Consider the following 24,319-nt stretch of genomic DNA (forward strand, 5'->3'; position numbering starts at 1 on the left):
AATGGACTGGAATGTAAAGGAATGGATTGAACACGCAGAACAATTCACACCCTTGTATTATGTAAAATTACGTGAATGTGTGTGTTCAAACCCGTTGAAAAGGCAGAATAAATAGTATGTTCATCCCATTCCCTTTTCCACCTTTGTTTGATTCAGTCGTAAGACGTCACGAATAATGAATCCCGCCAAAGCATCCCTAGTATCAATTTCTTTGTTTTCATTACAGTACCAGAGTTTCCCGTTTACGCGAGCTACTCTGCGGGTAGGAATATGAGAATAATTTCCTAATACTGCTTTATCTCTAACTGCGGCGTAACCAAGTGGAAAAAAAAGTGTTGCGGGAATATAACAGTTTAACAGAAGTAAACTTTATTGTCAAATTAAACTTTGATTTTACGGTAAAATGGAAGATGTAGAGGTGGGTTGTTACAGCAATTTTCGGTATCTGTTCCAACCTGTTACTGATACAATAATTTACTAGTTACAAGTATCGGATACTTCTGTTTCAGTTTTAGCAGTAGCGGTCACAGGCCGTGCAACCGGAAGGAGAATCTGATACATTATTTATCACGCCCGGTAATTCTCTACCTCTGTTACTCTCATGCCCGCCTGATACAGCCAGTATCAATTAGTTCAACATTCACTGCAGTTCGTCCTGGCCGTGTATTACCATGTACATTGTTGCGGGCTGTCATGCTTTGTAGTTAGTATCTTTATAGTGAAATAAGGAAGGGATAAGTGCAAGAAAAAGAATTCATTTGTGTGGAATTTTTTCACGGAAAATAATGAGTTTGCTAAGTGTAATTTGTGTAAACAGAACTGAGTTATAATGCAATACTATTTGTTAAATAGTGACTGAACTTGCAAAGTGTTTGTTTTTTTATCGATATTGGCACTGCTATCTGCCTGATGTACCTAACTCAAATGTCTATTGATATAGTATGCTCACTAATGTACCTATCTGTTTTTTTTATTTTTAATTTTTGATAAAATCGTAATTTTTTAATGTATGAAAACACTAGTTACTAATTGTTTTCGAAAAAAGAAAGTCCATATGTTGATTACATCTGTTATTAGTGTCAACTGAGAATTTATTTGCATTTTCATAGCTGTTAGGTGCACAAATATAAATATTATATCTTGTATTAATGTACTTTTTAATATTAAAATTTCATTAGTTTTATTATTGAACGAGACGGTGCACGCACTGCACACTGAGCATTGTTTGATGTGGGACAATAAACAAATCGACTCGTAACAATTTCGCTCTGCGCCTCTCCTTCAACGCCTTCCCCTGCGCTTCCTCCCCTACTTTCTTTCCCTTTATCCCTTATTCGTCGTGCCGCTCCCTCCCCTTTCACAAGCTCCGCCCAAGTGACCGTCATCTGCGATCGGGTTCTGCGCACGCGCACATTGGCCGTAGTGTTGTTCCAGGCGTATTCTAAACTGATACTAAAGTACTTGATACTTTTCAAGTGTACTCGTTTGCAATACCTGATACAGGCATGTATCAGTTACAAAATATCAGGTTGATACTTTTCTACCCACCTATAGGAAGATGTGGAGATATCAGTGCGGCAGTATTACACAAAAAGTGGCGATAAGTCAACGGGAACCACAATTAACATGTTAGCTACTAGACTTTTACCTAAGTGAATGAATGGTTATTTATAATTTTGTGTAGGCTTACGTAACGTGTGGTGCATGTCAGTTGTGCACAGGCAACTAAATTGACATTCTATATGATAAACAACAGTTTTATGTACAGAACAATATATTTTGAAAGTGATATCTACAGTAAATCTTGATTTTTTAAAAATTTCTCATTCTCGTCTCATTTCTCGCGAGAAAAATATTTTCTTTCTCGAAAATTTCTCAGGGCCTAAATCTCATTCTCGCACAACCCTAACGAAAATACAGCAGTACGCATTCAGAAATGTTAATAAATTTAACTAAAATACACGTTGTATACTAAAATATTTGCAGCAAAGTCTTAGCATCGTTAACGAAGTGCCTATTTAGTTACGAGCAGTTTTCTGGGCAGAGTTATACATTTAATTTCAAGTATGTACCTACTTATTTATGAAACGGCTATGCAAGTAATGATTAGGTCCGTTTGACCGTGACACGTCTAGTTTGGTGTACACCTCTCTTTCAGGAATATCAGCTTTGAACGGCTAAAAAAGACTGGGTAACGACGATGGCTCAAGTAAAAAAAAAATTGGCAATAAACAAACAGAAGTATATTTGCGGCACAGTTTTAACGAATGGAAATATTTAGTTTTAGAGCTAGATTAAGCGCGAAATTCAAACAAGTAATGCCTCAGGCATGTCGGTTAATTTACATACATCGTGACTTTAAAACCGGTGGATCTAGCAATGATTTTATGAAATCTAGGTTGTTTACCTTATTTGTTATGTGCATATTCACACAATTTTATGTTTTTATACAGTATGATATATAAAACTTATTTCTTTAAAACCAAAAGTGACATTTCAGTACATTGATAAATTTACAGTGAAATACAGACAAGCTAATTGTTTAAGATTTATCAAAACGAAGCAGAATGTGTTGTGTATAAATGAATTCCGACATGTAAAAATTACAGTAAGTGATTAATCATACATTAGCGTACGTGTGGTACGATATTTGACATATTTTTTTTAAGTGCCCAGACGTGCGAGAGTAACAAGCACCCAATCAGTTACGTGAATATGAGATGCAGTGATATGCAATACAACCAGTCACGAAATCTATTTGCGAAATTCAGGCGTCTCTAATTATAAGCCGGTTGACTAGTTAAATACATCAAACAGAAGTCATCATGCACAATTCAACATAAACTAAACATAAAAACCGATGCATGTTTAAAATTTCACGTTTCAGCTTGTTTACAATGATGTTGCGTGACGTCAGTATTTTTTACGCTTATTGGCGCAAGTTTTGTTATGTTTCCGTGAAATCCGTACACTGTAGAACGAGCTGACGGAGTACCGTAAATGGTCATCTTGCGTTTACGAGATGTGTTTCCGTTTGATTACGTTTCCGTGTCATTACATAACGGGCCTTAATGATAGCAAGGTTTACTGTTACTGGCCATGAAGGTGTACTGAGAGTAGGGAGGCAGATGTGTGAGAGAAACCAAATTGTAAGTGGACAGAGAAAAATACGGTAACGTTAAAAAAAATTATGTTAAAGAATTCAATATGATTACTAATTACATCTTTGAACATAGAAGCTGTTGATGCAAGTTTCTTTCGGCTGGCAAAAGGAAATTGAACGACAGCACTGATATACTCTGCACTTCCATGGTTCAGTGGTCAGAAAAAGGCAGGTAACAATGCACTGCCCCCTTTCCTGATCTTGAAGAGAGATAAGCGGCTTAGCGCGGTCTCGCCAGTCCCCACTACGAGCAGGTAGTACCTGGTTCAGGGAAGTTCCCGCTGCTCAATTCTTAGCAGCACTGTTCAGCGCTATTCAGCGCTGATTATTTTTAAACGGCTGCATGTAAAATTCCAAAAACAACGCGAAATTGGACTTTCAACTAACCTTCGATTAGAGTTTCCTGGCAGTGCACAGACATATGTTAGGTATCAAACGATGCAGTATTCTTTCTACTGTATAATAGTTTAACTTCCATTTTGATTCGTCGAATACGAACTTAGGTGGAAATAGTTTCACAGACGTCTGCACTCGCTATGTGTGGAAAATTGGTAATATTAGCTGATCATCGTTTGGCTTTCCCAGATATAGCTCTGACATATTTTAGCCTTAGCAAATATCCATGGTGCTTTGTCTCTATAAGGGCTTCATCCCATCTCCCTACAATATGTTAGTAACGTGTAAAATGCATTTTCATAAAAGACTGCACTTCTGCATTATGCATAGATTTATAATTTAATTATTTTATGATAGAATTATTGCACCTATTAACACGAAATTTTATTTTAGTAAACAAAGTTACATGCATACATAGTTAACGCGTCAGACACGAGACTTTTTAAAATTCTGTATAAAACTGCTTTAAATTATTAAAACTTAAGAATATCTCAATTAAAATGTTATGAAAAATTTTGAAACTACATACAGACAACAACAGTAGCTAAATAAAACTTTTGACAAAATTTTATTCCAATCTGCAGCAAAAAATTTAACTAACGCTCATTCTTAATGCCAAAATACCACAATCAAGTACAACACTTTCATTTGCTAGTTCTCTAGTTGTTGCTTAATTTTGTTTCTGTTTCATTTCACAATTTTTTTAATTAATTTGTACCCTTCTCTAAGTTAGGCAAGTTGTATGAACGAAAATAATTTATACTGCTCAAGGAAAACCTAAAATATTTTTTTATAGTTTATTCTGTATTACAAAACAATTTTAGATTAGTTTGACCCCTTTGACATATGAGCAGACTTGCCAACTTTTAAAATTCTCAAATAGTACAATAAGCAAAAATGTTTAAAAAGTGCGTAAAATGCTCGCGGGAGTTTTGGAACAAGTATCTGTAAAAACTGATGTCCTTATAGAGATGTTATCAAAACTTTTATTGCATCATGACCTGTTGAGCACCGTCTTAATGGCATACAAAATATGTGCATTCAAATAAATAAATATTCTGGAAGAAAAAAAAAAGAGGAACTGTGACAAGTTAAAACTTAAACATACTAAGATATACAACTCAAGTCACACTTACCTTAATTTCCCAGTAGTGTTAAAACTTATAATGGTGTTTGGTTGAATATTAAGTGGATTCTTAGTTAAAGTCAAAGAATTTTAAACACATGTTTAGAGTTTTAAATTTCCTAGCAGTCCATAAAAGTAGCACACACTCACAATACCACTTTAAAAAACTGGATAAAATCACTGCTTCTTCAGAGAAGCTGCAGTAGCTTTCTTCGCTTTCTGTAAAAAGTCATCAGAAAATTTATGTTCATAACAAACACCTGATTTGTTGCATTTCATAACCAGCAAACTTTTCTAGAGATTTGTCTGAAAGCTGAGGTCTGAACTTAGTTCTGTTCTTGGTCACGAGACTGAATACCCGCTCACACTCAGCATTGCTGTGAGGAACACTCAACACTGAGAGCATTACTTTTGCTAATCTGTCATATTTTGGCAGTCCATCAGCACCCACAACAGAACTTAATTTAACCCACTTTGCATCAATTCTGTCTTCCTTGTTTATGATGGAAGATACATCTTCTAGCTGAAGTGAAATAAATTGTTTTTGTAGCTCGTCAATTGCACAGTCATTACTCTCATTTCCTTTTACAGGCAATATAAAGAAAAATTTTTCCAGGAAAAATTTTATGTCAGAAAATGAAGCCCTTTCAATCCTGTCAACATCTACAACTTCTGCTTTTTGCAACACTTCTTCGTTTAGAGGAAACTTATGTAACATATAGTCACAGGCAATTATCAAATACTTTTTAACTGAAGTGAAAAAAACAATTTTGTCAGCTTCACTCAACATGTCAACAACCCTTGAAGTTTGACAACCAACTACTATTTCTGAATTTTCTAGCTGGTTTCCAGGCAAGTGATAATTCACTTCATGAAATTGTTTGTTCTTGATTGCTACTGGTTTGACAAATTTGGATAAGAGTTCCTGAAGAAGTCCACAAAGTAATTTCCTGACAACATGTATTTGAGGAGTCGCTGACTGCAAAATGACATTTACTTTATCAAAAGAAGGTGTCACATGAAGCAAAAAAATAACATATGGCTTTGTTCAATGGTGAGGATAAAAACATAAATGTTTTTTCTTCCCTTGTGATATTTGAATTTATGTTTTTTAAGCTCTGCTTAGCATTACCTGGTGAAGAATGAGTCAAACTTTCCTTGTCTGAATCCAACTTTCTTTTCTTTCCAAATGAAGTCGAAATGTCTTGTGTTTTTTTGCACACAGGCCAGATTTTGATCTTGAAGCTTCAGTTGATTTGGACTAAATTTCCTTCTCATTATCAGGCTTCCTTACATCAGAACTGCATAGACCTACTGTTTGCTGGAAGTGGCAACTAGAAATGGCGAAACTTGTGTTGAAGACGTGGGGATTTTGGGTGCAGCACTAGTACTTTGTTTAGGAATTTTATATGAAGAGATGAATCACTCTTCTGAACAGTAACCTCATCTTTAAAAACACTTAATAAAGGATCCCACTGATCCATAAAAGGAAGAAGACCTTTTTAAGAATCTTTCGTGCTTCTATGTTATGCAACGTCTGAAATTTCTGCAGTTTTTCTTTTCTTTTTGAACTTTTTTCAAGATAGTAGTAGACATCTATCAAAATGTCATGGACATTATAAGGGAGGCCAGCAGCTGCCTTCTCCGCTGCCAAATTAATCAGATGACAGGGACACCCAACTACAATAAGCGCTTCTTGTTTTTCCCTTAACACAGAAGCTGCACCATTTTTGCTTCCCAGCATAACTGGAGCATTATCTGCAGAAAATGCAAGTAAGTGTGTTAAAGGGACATTCAAATGATCCAATTCTGAAATTACTAGGTTGGCAATATTTCGGCCAGTGGCATCCCCCTTTAAAACTTGTAACGAAAGCAATTTGGACACTACAGACTTCAAATGTTCATCGTTAAATGTAATTACCAAAGTATATTATTTAGAATTTGAATCATTACTGCCGTCTGTTGCTATCGAAAATGGTACAGACTGCAACAAAGAAATAATATCCTCGGTGGCAGATGCAGCCATTTCTTGCATAATAGCTGTCGACTTAGTTCTACCACAACCGTATCTCTTGGCAGTCTCAGAATTTGGGAACATTTTCCTTAAGAGTGGGCCGGCATGGTCAGAAACACTTAACAGAATGTTATGTTCCACAAGAAAACTTGTGAAAAGACATTCAGCATTTATCACAGCACTGTCAGATTTTTCATTCCTAGCAAAGTAGTCAAGAAATTTTGAACTCGTCCCTTACACATAATATTCTAAACATGTTTTGCACATTTTAAGTGAGCATTTATATCACTTCTGCCACCATGTCCGATATTTATGTCACACCTACAAATCGAACAAAACGTGAAGTTTATTCCTTTTCCAGATTTAATCATACACGGAAAATCTTTCGCGTAAACGTCAAGGAAAACTTGCATATACTGTTTTTTCAACTTTGGAGGTATTTTCCACCTGAAGCGTCGTCAACTATCAACAATATTATTACATGAAGGAAATTAAATCTTCGCGGGCGGAGAGCGAAAGTGTGAGCACAAAAATGTAAACCAGATTTAAATCCACTGCACAAAAGAACTTTCTACGTGAGTTGGCAAAGAATATATGCATATAAAACCTTAACGATCAACAAAGGCACGCGCTGCAAGACGCCATGTTGTTTACACTGACCTGTGCACGCGCAACTGTCGCTGCATACAGCTATCTAAACAAAAGACGGCCACACAAACGTATTCGTAGTACGTTAATTGTCCAAAACTTACCAGTATATTTTCTATTTGTGAAAATATTTGTATTGGTTGGCGGCTAAAAGGGTACGGCGTGACTAACAGTAAATCACAAAAAAAAAAAAAAATTGCCAGTAAGCCTAAACATGACACATGAGCACGAGCAACTAACGTTTCACTTTTCACCAACATACACTACAAAATGCAAAAAATCCGGAAGATTTCCATACGCCCCGTAAACCGTACAAGTAAGTCGTTTTCCGTACATTGTACGGGAAAATCGTACAAGTTGGCAAGTCTGTATGAGCCATTAACTTCTAATGATGTAAACATTTATATGAGTTAATTTTAATAACTTAGATGTGTACTCAAATTTGATAAATATGAATTTATGATGTATGCTACATCATATATGTATTGAAAGCAAAAAAAAAAATTTTGCAAATAGAATTTTAATTATTTAATATTAAGTTAACTAGGCGAGTATCGAGTATTGATAGGGGCCGGAAAAATTCGCAATTTGCGATAGATGCGATTTTTTTGCGAATTTTGAGGTTAGATGCGATTTTTTACTAATTGTTGTTATAAATGCTATATTTGCGAAATCGCGGTAAAATTGCCATTATCGGGCGAAAAACCACTATAGAATGCAACAAAATGGCTTGAACACACATTCCTCAAAGTATTTTTTTTGAAAATAGCCACCATAACACAATTACCGTAAACAATAGCTTCTGACAAGGCTTGTTGAAGGAATAAAATCCGAATCCTAACCTTTATTTATAAAACATTCCTTAACCAAATATCACGCATGATAGTATAGAATAAGTAATTTTGTAAATTTATTCTTTACGATTTACTCAAGATACCGTTGAATGTTGTTTAGAAAAGAATGATCACACTACTTATCGACGCAGTTATTTTGTTTTGTTAGATCACATCACGTTCGCCTACGTTCGCCATTGCATCGTGTGTTGCCTGTTCATGAAGAGTATCTAACCTAACAAAACAAAATTTCCCGGGAAGCGCATCACGGAAACCAACAACCTAGAAAATATCTAGGTCGTTGACGGGATCGTAGTGAACTTGCAAAGATAAAAATGAAAATATTTTAAATGCTGAAAACTACTACAAATATTTTAGTACGCGGTTTTTTACATTCGTTGATAATCACTTTAGTCTTCAAATTTTTTTTCTGATCAATATTTTACATAGGGACAAATCATACATTTTGTGGTGCACATTTAGCGTACTGAAGTTGGTCAACTCGAATCGTCAGTTTGTTTCCATCTGAAATTACTAGTGGTCAAACGTTTGTTTACAAATACCGTTTAATGATTTTGGTTTGTGTTAAAATTCGTCATAATGGGTATAAACACTATTACAACTTCTTGTATTGTTATGTAACTTTAATATCTTATGCAAATTTCTCAAAAATAGATGCTAATTTCTGGAAAATAGATGCTAATTTTCAACATCATAAATGCTAATTATGTAATAAATAGATGCTAATTTTTCCAGGCCCTAAGTATTGAGAATCGAAGGATTTTTTAAGGAATCGCTAATTGGGTATCGGAATCGAAAATTTTGGAATTGTCCCATCCCTAGTATGTCCCAATAGATGTATCAATGCAATGTAAGTTGGTATTTGACCTAGTGTTTCAGCATGCAGGACTACTCACATGGGAGTGGTGGGTGGCGCACTCTGTAGCACGAGGTCCGCCGGCAGGTCGGGCGCCACCGAGGCAGGCGGAGCCACCACCGACGCCTGTGCCAGCAGCTCCATGTCACCCTGTTGCAGTCACACACAGTGCCACCAACCTACCAAATGTATTTACAAGTTTTATACAATTATTTTGTCTTAATTAATTACTGTCACTCAATTTTTTTGAGGGGTACATAATTTTTTTTTTTGTTAATTTTCTGCTTAGTTTGTAATTTAGGGATAGGCCAGTGAAATCCCATCGAATCTCTAGTATCTGAAAGATTCAAGTTTTGAGAAAAAGATGTAAGGGGGGGGGGGGGAATAAGAATAATGTAATAAATTTGAAAATTCAAAACTAGCAACTCTTAAGTTTAATAGTTAATTTATGTTTATTTATGATTATGTTTATCTTCCCCAATATATTTTTCTGTAATATTTAATTATGCAAATAAAATAATTTAAACCACCACAGTATAATTAAAGTTTTTTTTAAAGTTTTATTAATTTTTTTAAAATAGTATATCTTGATAAATTTTAATGAAAGGCCTAATTCCACTCGAATAACAATAGTTTGCTCATTAATGTTTCTTGTGATTTACGGGAACAATAGTTACATATTAATCAAGATCTTATCATGTAAAGTATCTGAATAAGTGGTAAATTATAGCCATTTAAATATTACTCTAAAATTAGATTAATTAGTAAACGGTAGTCAAAAGGGTAAAAAAAAAAAAAATTAACAAATACATTATTTTAAAAAAAATTCTATTTTCTGGGAAATCTCTGACTGTAGCGTAAATCCCAATTCTATGGGAAACACCCATTCTATAGAGAATCCTTCTCCTGTGGGTAATACCCTTTCTGTGGTTAAGTCCCAGTCAGATGTGCAGATTTTCTGGACTTCAGTTCTTGATGTTATAACTTTTCTGGTTCAACATGAACGGTATAAAGCGGGATGTTGTATGGCTTTCATTTGAACTTACTGTAATAAAAAAAACCTGGTTTAAATCAAAACAACCAGGATGTTTGGTTTTTTTTGAACCCTGAAAATATTATATACATACTGATCTGGAAAACTTATTAATGAAACAAATATAGGATATAGCAACCACAGTGCCTAGGTGAAAAGCAAAATTGGCTACAAATTACAAAAATCTGCAGTTTTTAGAAGTTTCACAAAATTTAATTTTGTGGAAAACAGTTTGGAAAGAAATTCAAATATTTCTACGAGTTTATTGGTGCCATTTCAAAAAAAGTAATGTGTTACATCATAGGTTTGTAACACACAATTCTCAATAAGAAAGAATTTTGATATCTCAAATGCAGTATTTTTTATACTTCAGTGCCCAATAAATTATATTTATTACTGCCACAAACACAATATATATGTTGCTCTTTGTGCTATGTATAACAAAAAAAATTTTATTCATTTTGTATCACTTTATATTATGCTTATTAAAAGAAAAGAATACATTTATTTACAAGAAAAGTTACCACACAATTTATAATCATACATGGTTTTACACATTTCTTCTAATATTACTTAACAAAAAAAATTATGTCAATGTTGCCACAAGCTTGAAATTACAAACTTCCCTGACTTTGTAACAAGTTTTCCAAACTTGAATTAACAAATTTCCCTGACCTTTCAGACAAAAACAATTCTGCGGCATCTAAGTATGTTAAAACTTTTCTGCAGGAAACGAAGGTTGTATACGTGCTGTTAAAATGGCCCATTTTCTTTTTCATATAAAAATACGTATAAGCATACCAAAATAAATTAATAATTACATGATAAAACCTAATTTCTCACACTAGCAAAGGACTTCAACTGCATTTATATGTTTTTACTCAGTAGGACTTACACTAATGAAATTAATTATTGGTAATTCAAAAGGAAAGTTGCTTTTCTGAAAATATTATAAGTTGCATTTATACTGTCTGACACAATTACCAATCATTCAAGTTGTTTACCTGTAGTTTACCACTCTTGTGTGGCTAGGTTAACTCTTATATATTACAATTACTAATTAGTGTGATATTTTAATAATCAGAATAGGTTGGCTGCATTAAAAATAATTTAACATAGTGAAGACAAACGGTTAGGCTAGGTTAGCTACATTAAAAATACTCTGAATGCCTTTGAAAGATTGGTTATGAATTACCTATTACAGTTAACTTACCTAAAATTTGATGTCAAAATGAAAAATAAATAGTACATACTGAGTAGAAACCACTTAATAGAATAACTAGTATAACCAAATTTATAAAGCAATTTAAATTACAAATAATATAAACTAAAATTATTTATTTTTGTTTACTTGATGCTGCTAATTTCACAAGTTGGGGTTACCTGATTTTGAAAGCTAGTTTTATGAGTCACTCACTTCATACCAACGCCACTTCATAGCACATTGTGCTGTTTTTTATCAAACTTTTTTAGTTTTGAATTTATAAATGATTCTCGATGCCATTTGTTTTCCCAATCAGCATTAAAATATGTATGGTCTGGTTTACAGTTTCAAATATTTTGTTTAATATTAACACACAAGCCCTACCTACACATCCAGTCTATATAAACATGGCAGAAATCACAAATATATTCTCCTTAAAAACACTTTGGTCTTGACATCCTTAACACAACAAAAATTATGAATTTTAATTTTATCTTAAATATTAAATTATTGATATTTTTATAATAACGCTTCGTAACAGAATCTCCAAAATTAATGTAAATAAATTCAGTGTTGGATTATTTATTGACGATACACGTCCATCATAATAAATGGCTGCTTAGTAAAATTAACGCAGTTTGAGATCGAAATACGAGAGAAATATGTTATTGTAAATGATACTATAGATTCTCCTGAAACTATTGAGTAAAGGCTATTAAAATTGTAAACATGCATAAATACTGTTTTTTTTTTTGTAAAAATGTGTTTACAGGAAGAAAAAAAAGCATTAGAATACATGAAAAAAGGATAATCAAACAAAACTCGAGATATTAAACATTTCCAAACTTTTTTATGTATCTAAACTTCAACAAAAGCGGTATTTTAAGTTTTACTTTTGATGGCACATGAAGAAATTCCAGAAATATGCTGTGATTTCCCTGAATTTTCCCGGAATTCTAGTCCTGTAGCAACCATTATGTATGTATGTGTATGTGTGTGTGTATATATTTTTTTTTGTGTGTTTGTATGTATGTATATATGTATGAATATGTATACACACACACACAGTTTGACAAATCCCATTCTCAAAGAGAGTAAAAGTGGCATTCTATTCTTTTCTTGTCAGTTCATTTCAATGTATGTTACAGCAAGAAACTTGTGCGGCGTTGAAGGAACAAAAATGTAGCTGGAGATGTGGTCCCTGGTACTTTCTACCTTCAGCATTTTGTCAGATTCTATAACACTTTTAGGTTTTCCAGCACCATAGATGATTACGACCGCAAAACTTTCTCGAGAAACACACACTCACAAACCATGTACAAGAAGTGAGTCGTCCGATAATTTAACAGTAAGTTAACCAACCATATAGTTTGATGGAACTCGCACTATGAATCAATGGCATTTGGTATTGTCAATTTTTGAATGAGCTTTTCCAACATATATTTTATGAAACATTGTGCATGGTTTATTAGGGTGAATTAGTATATTTATCTTCATTAATGTTTTCCTCTCACTGACTTTTCAAAATTTCATTCACAAAAATTACAAAACTGGAATGGCATGGGAATCAAGGAAATTCTTGTTAACAGAAACAAAGAAAGTGGCACTGACCACCCCCAAGCAACATGTGGATATTTTGAACTGCGTTAGTAATGTTTGAGATACCCTCATATACCATTACGTTTAACTATTGAGATCATCTCAATCATCTCATATTCAAAGACATGCTATACCTAAGGTGGTTCTTTATTTCATGTTAAAAGAAAATCAAAAGTATAAACTTGGAATTTATAGTATGTGGATTCTTTCATTCTCTGGGCTGCAAATGCCATTATGATTTATTGATCTAATTATGTGGCATGATATGGCACAACAGTTGGTAACTCACGAGGGGTTGGGGGATGAGCGGCGCAGCGGGCGTGGTGACCACCTCGGGGCGACTGTACACGGCCGGCTGCTGCGGCGTGGGCAGCGGTGGCTGGGCGTGCTGGTGTGCGTGCCCATACATGTAGGCGTGCTGTTGTGCGTACAGCCCCTCCATCGCGTCCGGGGGTCGCCTGTTGCAACAAACTTGCTCACATCTACACACTTCACCACTCCCACACTTGCTCACATATACACACTTCACCACTCCCACACTTTAGGCTGAGAAAAAAACATATTTCAGGTAAAAAGGGGTGGAAGTTTAAAACCCATTCAGAAATTTCAGCAGATTGTAGATCCAAGTCTATATAAACAACATCGGTCAAGACTTTGGTACTACTACCATTGTGGTAGTAAGCTGACTGTTCTGAATCATTCACTAAGTAAACAGGAGAACCAGTGTAATATAAACTGTAAATTTACATTTCTTTATAGTAGCAATGTTTATTTTAAAACTTAATCGTATGTTATTCTTTGGCGTGCACAATTCGTTTAGTCAAGTATTCATTTGTCATGCATTTTTATTGCAAGTATATATATATATATATATATATATATATCCATGACAATAAATTAAAAATCTTGTATTATCAATATGAAACATTGTAGTTAACCTAAATGAAATTAAGTGTTTTTACATTTAAAAGCAAGTGTTAACCACTATTTTTTATACATCTTGGTGTAAATCAATTATATTAAATTTGCATTTGATGTTAAAAACATTCAGAAATGTGTGGTGTTAACTCGCGTATCGAAATTGTGAAATAGACACAAATTAGTAAGGTTTGCTGTAATTAGTCCTCTGCAAAACATTAGCTAGGCACCAGCAGTTCCATCATATGTTTCAAAAAGAGAAATCAAGGTCTTCGACGATCAACTAATGAAAAATGTTCTGGAACAAAAATGAGTATCAGTTCTGATCTGACTGGTGACGGACATATTATATCTAGTGCCGAAGACTAATCGAGTGATAGTTTGAATTTGACCTAGAAAATCTGTTGAAAGTCACAGGAGATATTATTAATCGTAGTTGTCTACAAGAACAGAAGATAACACGAGACTGCAAGAAGTTAGTTGCCAAATTAGCTATTGAGTCGCTGAAGCTAGAAGTTGTTTTTGAATCCGTCCCAACCACATGGAGGAAGGATGAACAACAATACGTATTTTCGTGACTGTCGTACCAGGAGGTAGTCCGCTGATATGGTAATCACCTTGTCGTACAAAGGACAAACCCAGCTACCGAACGTTTTCGCTGAAGTACCAGAAAGCTGACTACCCGTGTACAGACTCATCTCATCACTGAAGGAACGATGTCTACAGCCGTTGAACTACATTACGGGTGCTACATAGGTCTTTTTCACCAGTGGAGGTGAATTTAAGCCATACAGTACAGAAACCTTCCAGGACTCTATCAACTGTAAGTTATTGTCCATCGTCTTTGTAGTCGAGTCTCTACTGATGCTTGTCCAGTTTCTAATTTTAATCGTTAATTGACTTAATTTAGTCATCTTTTCGGAAAAACTCTGTAAATGAAATAATTTTATTTATCCTTACTGGAACTTATCACAGTATTTCTTTCACTAGTTTGCATTGAATAAAAATAAATTAATTTCTTTTAATGACAGTTGTACTGTTTTGATGTAATTTAGTTTTGTATAATAATGATGAATCTCAGTCGTGACATTAACTTTCTCTTTATTACTTTAAGTAATATTTATTTCTTTGGGTTAAATTTGAATTATTAAGAATAAGAAAGAGGCATTTGATTTTGCTGATAATTTTCATTTATATAACTAGCCAACCAGACAGATTCATTTTTATGTTACACAATTACTTGGAAAAATGAACTTACCTGCAAGTTTTTATTTTATTTGTAATCTACTTATGATGGTCTTGTGCAGCAGAGATTCGTAAAAAAAAAAATACATGGAATCATTACAGTTAAACTTACATTAATCATTCTTGAGTGAAAGTGGTGCACTAGGCAGTTAAGTGGTTGTGAGTAGTATTCTTTACATTTTTTAAATTAGCTAAGGAATTTACATAATATAATACCAACTGCTTGAACTGCAAAGAAATGTTCGTAATATCATGAAGGAGAGATTTTTAAATTAACTTACGTAAAGTTTATAAAATTAAATTTAAAAAATAATAACCAAATAATATGAGACCTCATATAACGTAAATTACTTTTACTGTATCTCGTGCGAAGCGACCACATGAAATGCATTTCCCTGTAAATGTTTGGTACCATAAATATTTGCCACCACACATGTTAAGGCTCGGTCTCATAGCAGAAATGCAATGGGAAAAAGTGTTCATTTTGCTGCACTCTTAGCACAGCTTAGAAACATCAGAAAGCATAAAATTAATTATCTACAGCAAGTAGACATGGTTGACATTGGCTGCATAGTAAAAGTTAGCGGCTTAACTGTTTTTAATAAGTTTTAAAAAATATTATATTTGTTCAATTTTTAATTATCAAAAATTGGTTTTATTTTACAATACAGCTATAGGAAATTTTACGAGGATATTGAATATATATACATTTGTGTACATTCGATAGATGGTTTGCTTATAAAGAGTATTTCAAATATTTATATTTAGTTCCGGCGTTTGCCTGAAGAATGCGCGACCCTGAGATCTGTTCCCCCACCACCGGCAATATCCTTCCCCTCCGCGCTCCGGCAGAGAGAGAGCTTGGAATTTCGCAAGGGAGGTTTAGGGGGTGGGGTACCACCCGCTGTGGCCACAACTTACCTGCGACCCTCTTTTTCTTTTTGCTTCCGACAATACACGAAGATGCACGAAGTGGTCGGTTGGGCGGATGTTGTCTTTCCCGCGTTCCAGGTATTTGTTTTATTGTTTTAGCTTCGTCGGCGCGGGAGCGGACCCTGTTTAGCTCGAGACGACAAAGCACCACCGAGTTTCATTCTATACAAAGTACCAGTTTGTCCCATTATCCTGATCAGGATCTTCAGGATTAGAGTTTTTTATACCCGGAGACACAGTAGTGTCTTGCACCATGTACTCGTATGAAATAAAGTTTCCAGAGGGAGCTTAATAAATTATCGTTTAAAATTAAAAACCACACATTAATGATACATTGATATAAAAAGTAAAAATAAATAATAGGTTAAAAAACAAAAAAAAAACACGCTTTAATAGAAAACCAAACTAAAAAGTAAAAAATAAATAATATTTTAAAAACTAAAAAAAAAGTTTTGATAGAAAACCAAACTATAAATTAAAAAATAAATAGTTGAAAAAACTAAAAAACAAGCTTTAATAGAAAACCAAACTAAAAAGTAGAAAAAAAATTTCAATAAATTTAATTTATGAATAGTGTGATAAACAAAAAAAATTATTGTAAAAAATGTGGGGTGCTTGATGTCAATTGTTATATTTTATTGACAGAGTAGAGTCATTATGGAAATATCTTAAAAAGCACCCCACGCATTTTTACAATAAAATAATGTTTTTGGTTAGTCACACTATTATTAATTTAAACTTATTAATAATTATTTTATACTTTTTATTTTAGTTTGGTTTTCTATTAAAGCGTGTATTTGTAGTTTTTTAAACTATTTATTTTTACTTTTTAGTCTGTTTTTCTATCAAAGCGTGTTTTTTAGTTTCTTAAACTATTATTTATTTTAACAGAAGTACCATAATACAAACTAATGTAATTACATAAATTAGATAATTTACACTTATCTATAACTGTATTATTAGCTACTTAAAAAAATGTATAAAATTACACATATAGATTTTTGCGAACTTACAAATAAATTATAGCCAAATATTTTAAAAAAAATTATTTTAACTCAACAATTCGAGAAGATATGTGATACTGGTAGACCACACACAAATTACTTGTAAAATTTATTGTAAGTGATGTGTATTTTTACCATAAAATTCTTGCCAGCTAGTTTCGATTTTTTTTATAAAAAGTATAAAACATTTTGTACTGTATGTAATGTTTTACAGTGTAGGCTGTACACGGTAAGTTTAGGTCTTTTGAAATCAACATATGAAAATTATCCCTACCTGACTCTGTATGTCCCTGAAATTAAACGTATTCGCCGACTGTTATAAACTGCGTTGTATTCGTATTGACGAGGGGAAACTAGTTGCACTGTGTTGTGCATACTTTGGTAGACACACACAATTTAGAATTTAAGCAATGCCTTACAAAAGTTGTATATTTGAACAGCCTCTCATAGTCCTTACCACTTTATTTTCCATTGTGCACTTGCCTTAGGATCTAAATATTATTTTACTGGAACTTAGCCGTTTTACGCATAGAAAAAAAAACTATTCCGGTTTCAGTTAAGTTAAACTGTCCTTAAACTTGTGAAGTATATGAAGATTTACAAATTGTACCAGCGTACTATTTAATTTTTTTTTTAGGTATTTAATAACAACCATATAAATAAACTATTTTCTATTGCACTTCGCAGTACGCATTTACCATTGCCCGTTTATAGTGACCTTTGTTTTTTTCCAGAAACATCAATGATGTTGATACGAGTGCATAGAAAAGTGCATATTACTTTAAAGGTAGACGTATTGTTGATATCGGCTTCCTTTTCCAACTGTTAAAAGACTTAGATGATCACATTCCCTTTCATTGTTCATTGAAAAATATGATTCCCATTTCTGAGAAAAGAGAAGGCCTGAATTCGGGAAGAGTACTGAAATGCCAAATGTGCGATTTGAAATCCACCGTTTGGACGAATATAAAACGGAGCTCTACATCCATGGATGTAAACACTGCTGCTATGTCAGCATCAATAAATACTGGCGGAGGACAGTCTCAGCTAGAATAAATGAATATCCCATGAATGGCACCTAACACATTTAAAAATTATCATGACAATTTGGAGGAACATTGGGCGAAGGCTACGCAAGCTGAAATTTAAAAAGCTGTGAAGGAAGAAATTGAAGAGGCCAAGAAACGTGGTCACATAGAACATGATGGCATTCCATTACACACAGTTGTAGCTGTTGCTGCCGGGGGAAGAGATCTTACAGAAACAACTATAGTTCACTTTCTGGTGTAGTAAGTACCAAATCTGTACGATTTTATTTCTTTATATTTGTGTATATATATATATATCTTATATATCTTATATATATATTTTATATATATATTATAAATATATATAAAATTCTCGTGTCACAGTGTTAGTTACAATACTCCTCCGAAACGGCTTAACCGATTTTTATTAAATTTTGTATGCATATTCAGTAGGTCTGAGAATCGGCTACTATCTATTTTTCATACCCCTAAGTGATAAGGGTTGTCAACCCCTAACATTTTTTTTTAAATTTTTTGGACAATTTTATATTTTTTATTTTTTTATAATGTGCCATTAAAAAATACATACAATCATAAATTTTCACCCTTCTATCACCTACCACTAATTTTTAATAGAATTTTATATGTTTCAACCCCGGTCGATAGCTGATCAATTAACACTTGATCAATCTTCCCCGCCAGGGGTCTACCCGTGTCACTTCTCACCCCGTAAACAGCACGGAGTAGGGATGAGACCGAAGCCGGTCTCCTGTTTCTCTCACACAAGAAGCCTTCTCTCACTCCCTCCACAGTTTTCGGCCATTATTATTGTTTATGCATCAATATTAGTAGTAACGTTTACAATTATAATTTTACTATCTCAGTGTAACTCTCATATTAACTATATTCTCAAGTAAATTTATTATTAATTTGATTGACTATAATTATTTATTCCTATTTTATTAATGATTAATAAAATTATTAATTTTGAGTGTAGTTCGCACCATTAGTTAATTAAGTGATTTACATAACCTCAAAAGTACTGAACACGTGTCACGAGCTCCCGCCAACAACTGTTTTTGTGTAGTAAGTATAAATTATTCTTATACATTTACTATAAAATAAATATTTTTTTTATTTATATTGAAAATATATTGTTGGTCAAAAAAATTAGGTGAAAGTTAGATTTGAATTATAATTGGGTAATTTTTTTTATTCATTTATAAGAGCTGTAATTTCCACATATTTTCTTTTTCACCATTTCTAACAATATATTTTCGATATAATTAAGAAAAGTAACATTTTTCCCTTTCGTAAAACAGTCTAATATTTACATGTATATGTATATCTATGTGTGTACAATCAAAGATTAAATACATTATTACTATAATGTTTTTCTTCATTAAGTAATTCAATTAGTTTTATTTATGTGTGTTTTGTACAGTGAACAATGCCAACAAAAACAACGCAAATGGGCTAATTTGAGCCGTGATACAAGTATATCTAGAAGCATGCGAAATAGACGAGATCAAAGAACCGAAGAAGAAATCCAGCAACAAAATACTGATGCGCGTGTGAGCATGGCGCAATTGCGTCAAGAACTATCAGAAGATACTCGAGCTGAACGCAATGAATAAAGAAGATTAGAACAACGACAATCACGCCGTTTCACAGTCAATAGACGCAGAACAAATGACCAACAACGCCAACAGGTACATCGAGCATTTACATCTGATTTATTCCTGCGTCCAGCATTCCAGTATGAGCCCGATATTGAATATTATGCTCATTCAAAAGCAGTAATTGGTGCTATGGACAAGGAATGCCCGCATTGTCATGCTCTGAAATTCAAAAATGAGCCAGCCGGGATGTGTTGCGCGTCAGGAAAGGTGCAACTACCTGAAATTGAAACACCACCATTGAACGGTTTACTTATCGGCACGGATCCAGATTCTAACGTGTTCCTGAAGTCAATTCAAACATTCAGTTCATGCTTTCAAATGACATTGTTTGGAGCAACAGAAATAGTTCGAAATACTAATGCAAATGGTCAACAATACAATTTTACATTCAAAATCAGAGGCCAAGTATCATAAAATGGGCTCATTGCTGCCAATGCCATTGATTGTTATTGTTACTATCATATTTAATTAATGATATATAATTTTAAATAATAAATTAAAATAAATTATAAAAATTAATTTTTGGTGTTTTGCTTATTTTTATATTCCCTCATCGTTCACAGCGCTCCATGCCTCTTTCACCACATCCTCATATACCACATTCTTACACACTTACAATAAGTTAGTTTTTTTCTACACTAGAAATTCCCTAGAAATAATTTATACCTATGGCAAAACAACGTTTGCCGGGTCAGCTAGTGTGTGTGTAGGTGTAGGTGTAGGTGAGGTGTGTGTGTGTGTAGGTGTAGGTGTGTAGGTGTGTGTAGGTGTGTGTAGGTGTGTGTAGGTGTAGGTGTAGGTGTGTGTAGGTGTGTGTAGGTGTAGGTGTGTGTAGGTGTGTGTAGGTGTGTGTAGGTGTGTGTAGCTGTGTGTAGTTTTTTTTTTTTTTTTTTTTTTTTTTTTTTAAAAGGTGTGAAAAAATACTGTTACGCACGCACTAGGACCCGGGTTGAAGATACCCGTAGTGCAGTGCCGGGACTTGGTCTGGTCTTAGATGATCTTGACCATGAGCCACCATGGAGGTGGCTCAGCAATTTGCAACCCGTACCGACTAAAAAAATATCCTCTATCACCTGCCTCCTATTCCCTGTGGGATCGCCGTTAGGCATTACTTCACGGGGGAGGGCTGAGCCGCAGCTTTTCCTCCATAGATTTGAAGTCCTTGCTTTCTTCCTTTCGGTTGTTGTTCATCTTCCCCTAATCCTTATTTCTCTCTTGTTCGGCTTGCCGTAATTCCTTTAGTATTTCCACCGCGAAGGTGCTGGTTGCTTCCCAGGCTGACTCTGACCGTAGCATAGCTTCCACCAGGTTTTTAGGCTGTATCCTCTGTCTGTGTTTGGCGCCCTATACGAGGACCTGCACATGAATTTTCAGCGTGGATGTGAGGACCTGTGGCGATTCGAGGATCTTACACAGGTCCTCGGATTAAAATTCCTCGGATTCGCGTTCTACGATCAACCTGGTGTGTGAAAACAAGATTGGAAGGATTTTCGCCGGGTCCTCGGATAAAACGTGAAGGGTCAACCATGTAGTTCGCGTGTGTATCCACCACGTTGTGCTACTGTCGCCCGTCTTTACACACGCTGTGTATTGTTTGGCGTTGCTCATCTTATAGAAGGACCCTTACACAGCTATCCACACACTATCAAAAACACACACTTAGGTAGTGAGCGCGATATCCGAGGACGCAGTCACGACACACTTGTGCTTAGCAGCCGACTCTGAGGACGTGATATTTTTTTACACACTATATCTCAAAAGCAGAATACGAGGACTTCGCTAGATGCAGGTTACATCATATTTATGAAAAACTTTAATCGTTTAAGCGGTGGTATTTTCTCTGCTTTATTAATGCAGCTTTTCATTAGGCTCCATATGTAATAATCCCGCTTACTTAATTTAGATATTTTCTCATCTCACAAGCTCGTGCGTCTAAAAGCTGCTTCGTTAAAATTATGCTATTCAATTAATTCTAGATTAAAAGCTATTATTCGTTATCGGTGCCTCAACCACCACCTAACCAAGCGTTTATTATAAATGATCAAATCTTTAATGTACTGCGAAAAGAGTCAAGTTTGTGTGTAATTTTTTCTTATTTGTACTATTATTAATTTATATTTAATACAAATTTTCACACTATTCTTAATTAAAACTTATTAAAATTTATTTTTATTTTTTTGTTATAATTTATATATATATTAGTTTGGTTTTTTATACAAAGCTTTTTTTTTTTTAGTTTTTTGAACTATTAATTATTTTCTACTATTTAGTTTAGTTTATTTATAAAAGCGTATTTTTAATTTTTTTTAACTATTATTTTTATTAGAACAAAATTATTAGGTAACGCAATCACCTTTCATTACAACAGCAAACAAGGCTCTTTACTCAAGAAATTGTAAACTTAAATTCCTGCTTATTTTGTTGAATTGAAAATTCTCTCTGGTATTCGGAAATTTGTTAATATTAGAGAAATCGGCTAAAGATAATGGTTGGAAATTAATTTTGACATAAATTCCTGCCTTATCGACTATAGATGAAAATTATATAAATTGACAAAAATCTTATTTTGCAAATTGAATAATGGAATAATCTTATTAAATTAGTGTATTGTCATCGGTCCTCGATAAATATACAAAGTTTGAATGAAATCAGGCCGTTTAAAGTGGGTCAAACTCGCACCCAAAGGAGTCGGTTACAAACATACAAACATACAGGTGAAGCTAATATAAGGCGTGGTTGAGGTTTTCTCTGGGAATAACTGCCTGAATCCTAGAATTTCTTACCAATGGCGGCTCCAGGAAGACCTCTCGGACAGGGCTCTTACACACAGGAGGATGCAGTTAATAATCATGACATTGGCCTTGGGATATTCACAAAATATATGGTCTCAAATACTGAAATGTAGTATTTTCGTACAAATTTTGATTGAAAGAAGAGTTTAGCACATTTACGAAAGTACTTAAGTTAACATTAATATTCCCTACAAAGAAATAAGAAGTAAAATTTGGGCTCAGGAGAGGCTATCGCCCCCTGCGCCCTTCCTCTGGAGCCGGGCTTCTTTATTACTTCCCGACCAGGCGGCCTCAGCGGTAGACACTTTTCCTGCGAACACATGTGCTTATCGCGATATCCGATACCCCGACGCGCTGATAAGACGACCGAGCAGCTGTCAGACTGTCTTCACAGCACCGCTAGCCCCACTCCTCGGCCCCAGTCGCCGGCTGAAGAATACGCCGCGCGAGGAAGACACTTCCCGGCAGAATAAATGTGCTGAAATGCATTTCGTCGTAGAAGAAATCTGGGAGATTTTCAGTGGTGACCTATGTATTTTTTTACACCTTTTTAATCAACAATTAATATTCTATCGTTGTGTTTGTCTACTTTTTTGTATGCATTACGCACGATACATAAAACAGCTGCGTAAAACCACACATTCGGAAATATTTTTACTTATGTTACAATTTTTAAAAATCATTAAAATTATAGATCAAACCATTCATCCTTTCCCTCTATACACACAAAAAAACCTTACAGTTATATCTGTAATGGGAAGCAGCAAATTCTTCCAAACAAAAGGCCCTACAATCACGCCCTGAAGACTGTCTGTATAGGCCTCTTAATGGTCGGCCATGACGGCCATGAATGACATAACACAGACGAAACCTTTTCTTTTAAGATAAAGGTGGAAAGTTTATATCAGTGGCGAAATTAAAAATTTGGATTTTCTGAAGATATTGATTATTCAATTCATTTTACAAAATTTACAAAATGTCAGTTTACGTTATTTTTGAAGCCACGACTAAACTCGGTTTACAAGACGTCAGATAATTAGTAGATGCCTCAAACAGAAACTAGGAAATTAAAACATGAAACTGCACGCGGTACACAGACCCACGGCGAAAAACTTTACGAAGTGGGGTACGAGGCTAGGGCCTCCCTCACCCACCTCAAAAGAGGTGCAAGTCACAAGCCCCACCCCCCCCCCCTCCAACAAAACGACCGATCACGATTAAATTTTGTCAGTGGTTTGTGCTCAGTTTGTGCTAGTTTGTGCCGCAAATTAAAGTGCTTTTGCTAGTCTGGTTTGATGAGCTATCAATATAGAATTTTTTCAGCAATTTTTGCTCAGTTTGTGCCCCAAATTTCACAGTTAGTCCCTGTCTGGAAGACTTGTAATCATACGTTGATTGCAGATATTCTAATGTATGAAAATGGGTTAAAGGGATTATAATAATAAATCATTTGTTTATGATAGCTAAAAAAATATGATATTAACTCTATTGGAAATGTCTATACATACTGTCACAATTTTAATGTTAATACTGACCCAGCTTAGGAGTTGCGAAATTATGTGAAAGAAGACAAAAGTTTGCATACATATGAGTAAGTATGTAATCGTTTACAAAAGTATTTTAAATTATATGCCATCAAGGCACGTTGATGGTAACCCTTTATTGGCTATTGGTAAACTTAAATATTCAGCCGAGTATCACAGCAGTATAGTGGAAATTTCATGTTTATTACTGTACACCAGCACACCTTTTTGTATACCAAGAGTACTGCAAAATTAAGTCGAACCCATCAATTATGATAGATGCAACAGGAGGGTTAGTTAG

General features: G+C 34.3%; 1 protein-coding gene across 5 annotated transcripts in view; it reads right to left on the reverse strand.

Moving 5' to 3' along the window:
* Positions 1-24,319, reverse strand: part of LOC134541647 (uncharacterized) — a 280,099-nt gene that overhangs the window by 154,972 nt on the left and 100,808 nt on the right. For all 5 annotated transcript variants that reach the window (XM_063385232.1, XM_063385230.1, XM_063385228.1 and 2 more), the window contains exons 7-8: positions 13,183-13,351; positions 9,098-9,207 (exon numbers count right to left, since the gene is read on the reverse strand). In XM_063385232.1, the coding sequence (XP_063241302.1) occupies positions 9,098-9,207; positions 13,183-13,351 (279 nt within the window). The remainder of the gene's footprint in view (positions 1-9,097; positions 9,208-13,182; positions 13,352-24,319) is intronic.

Source organism: Bacillus rossius (assembly GCF_032445375.1).
Source record: "Bacillus rossius redtenbacheri isolate Brsri chromosome 4 unlocalized genomic scaffold, Brsri_v3 Brsri_v3_scf4_1, whole genome shotgun sequence".
In the NCBI taxonomy this organism is placed as follows: Eukaryota; Metazoa; Arthropoda; class Insecta; order Phasmatodea; family Bacillidae; genus Bacillus; species Bacillus rossius.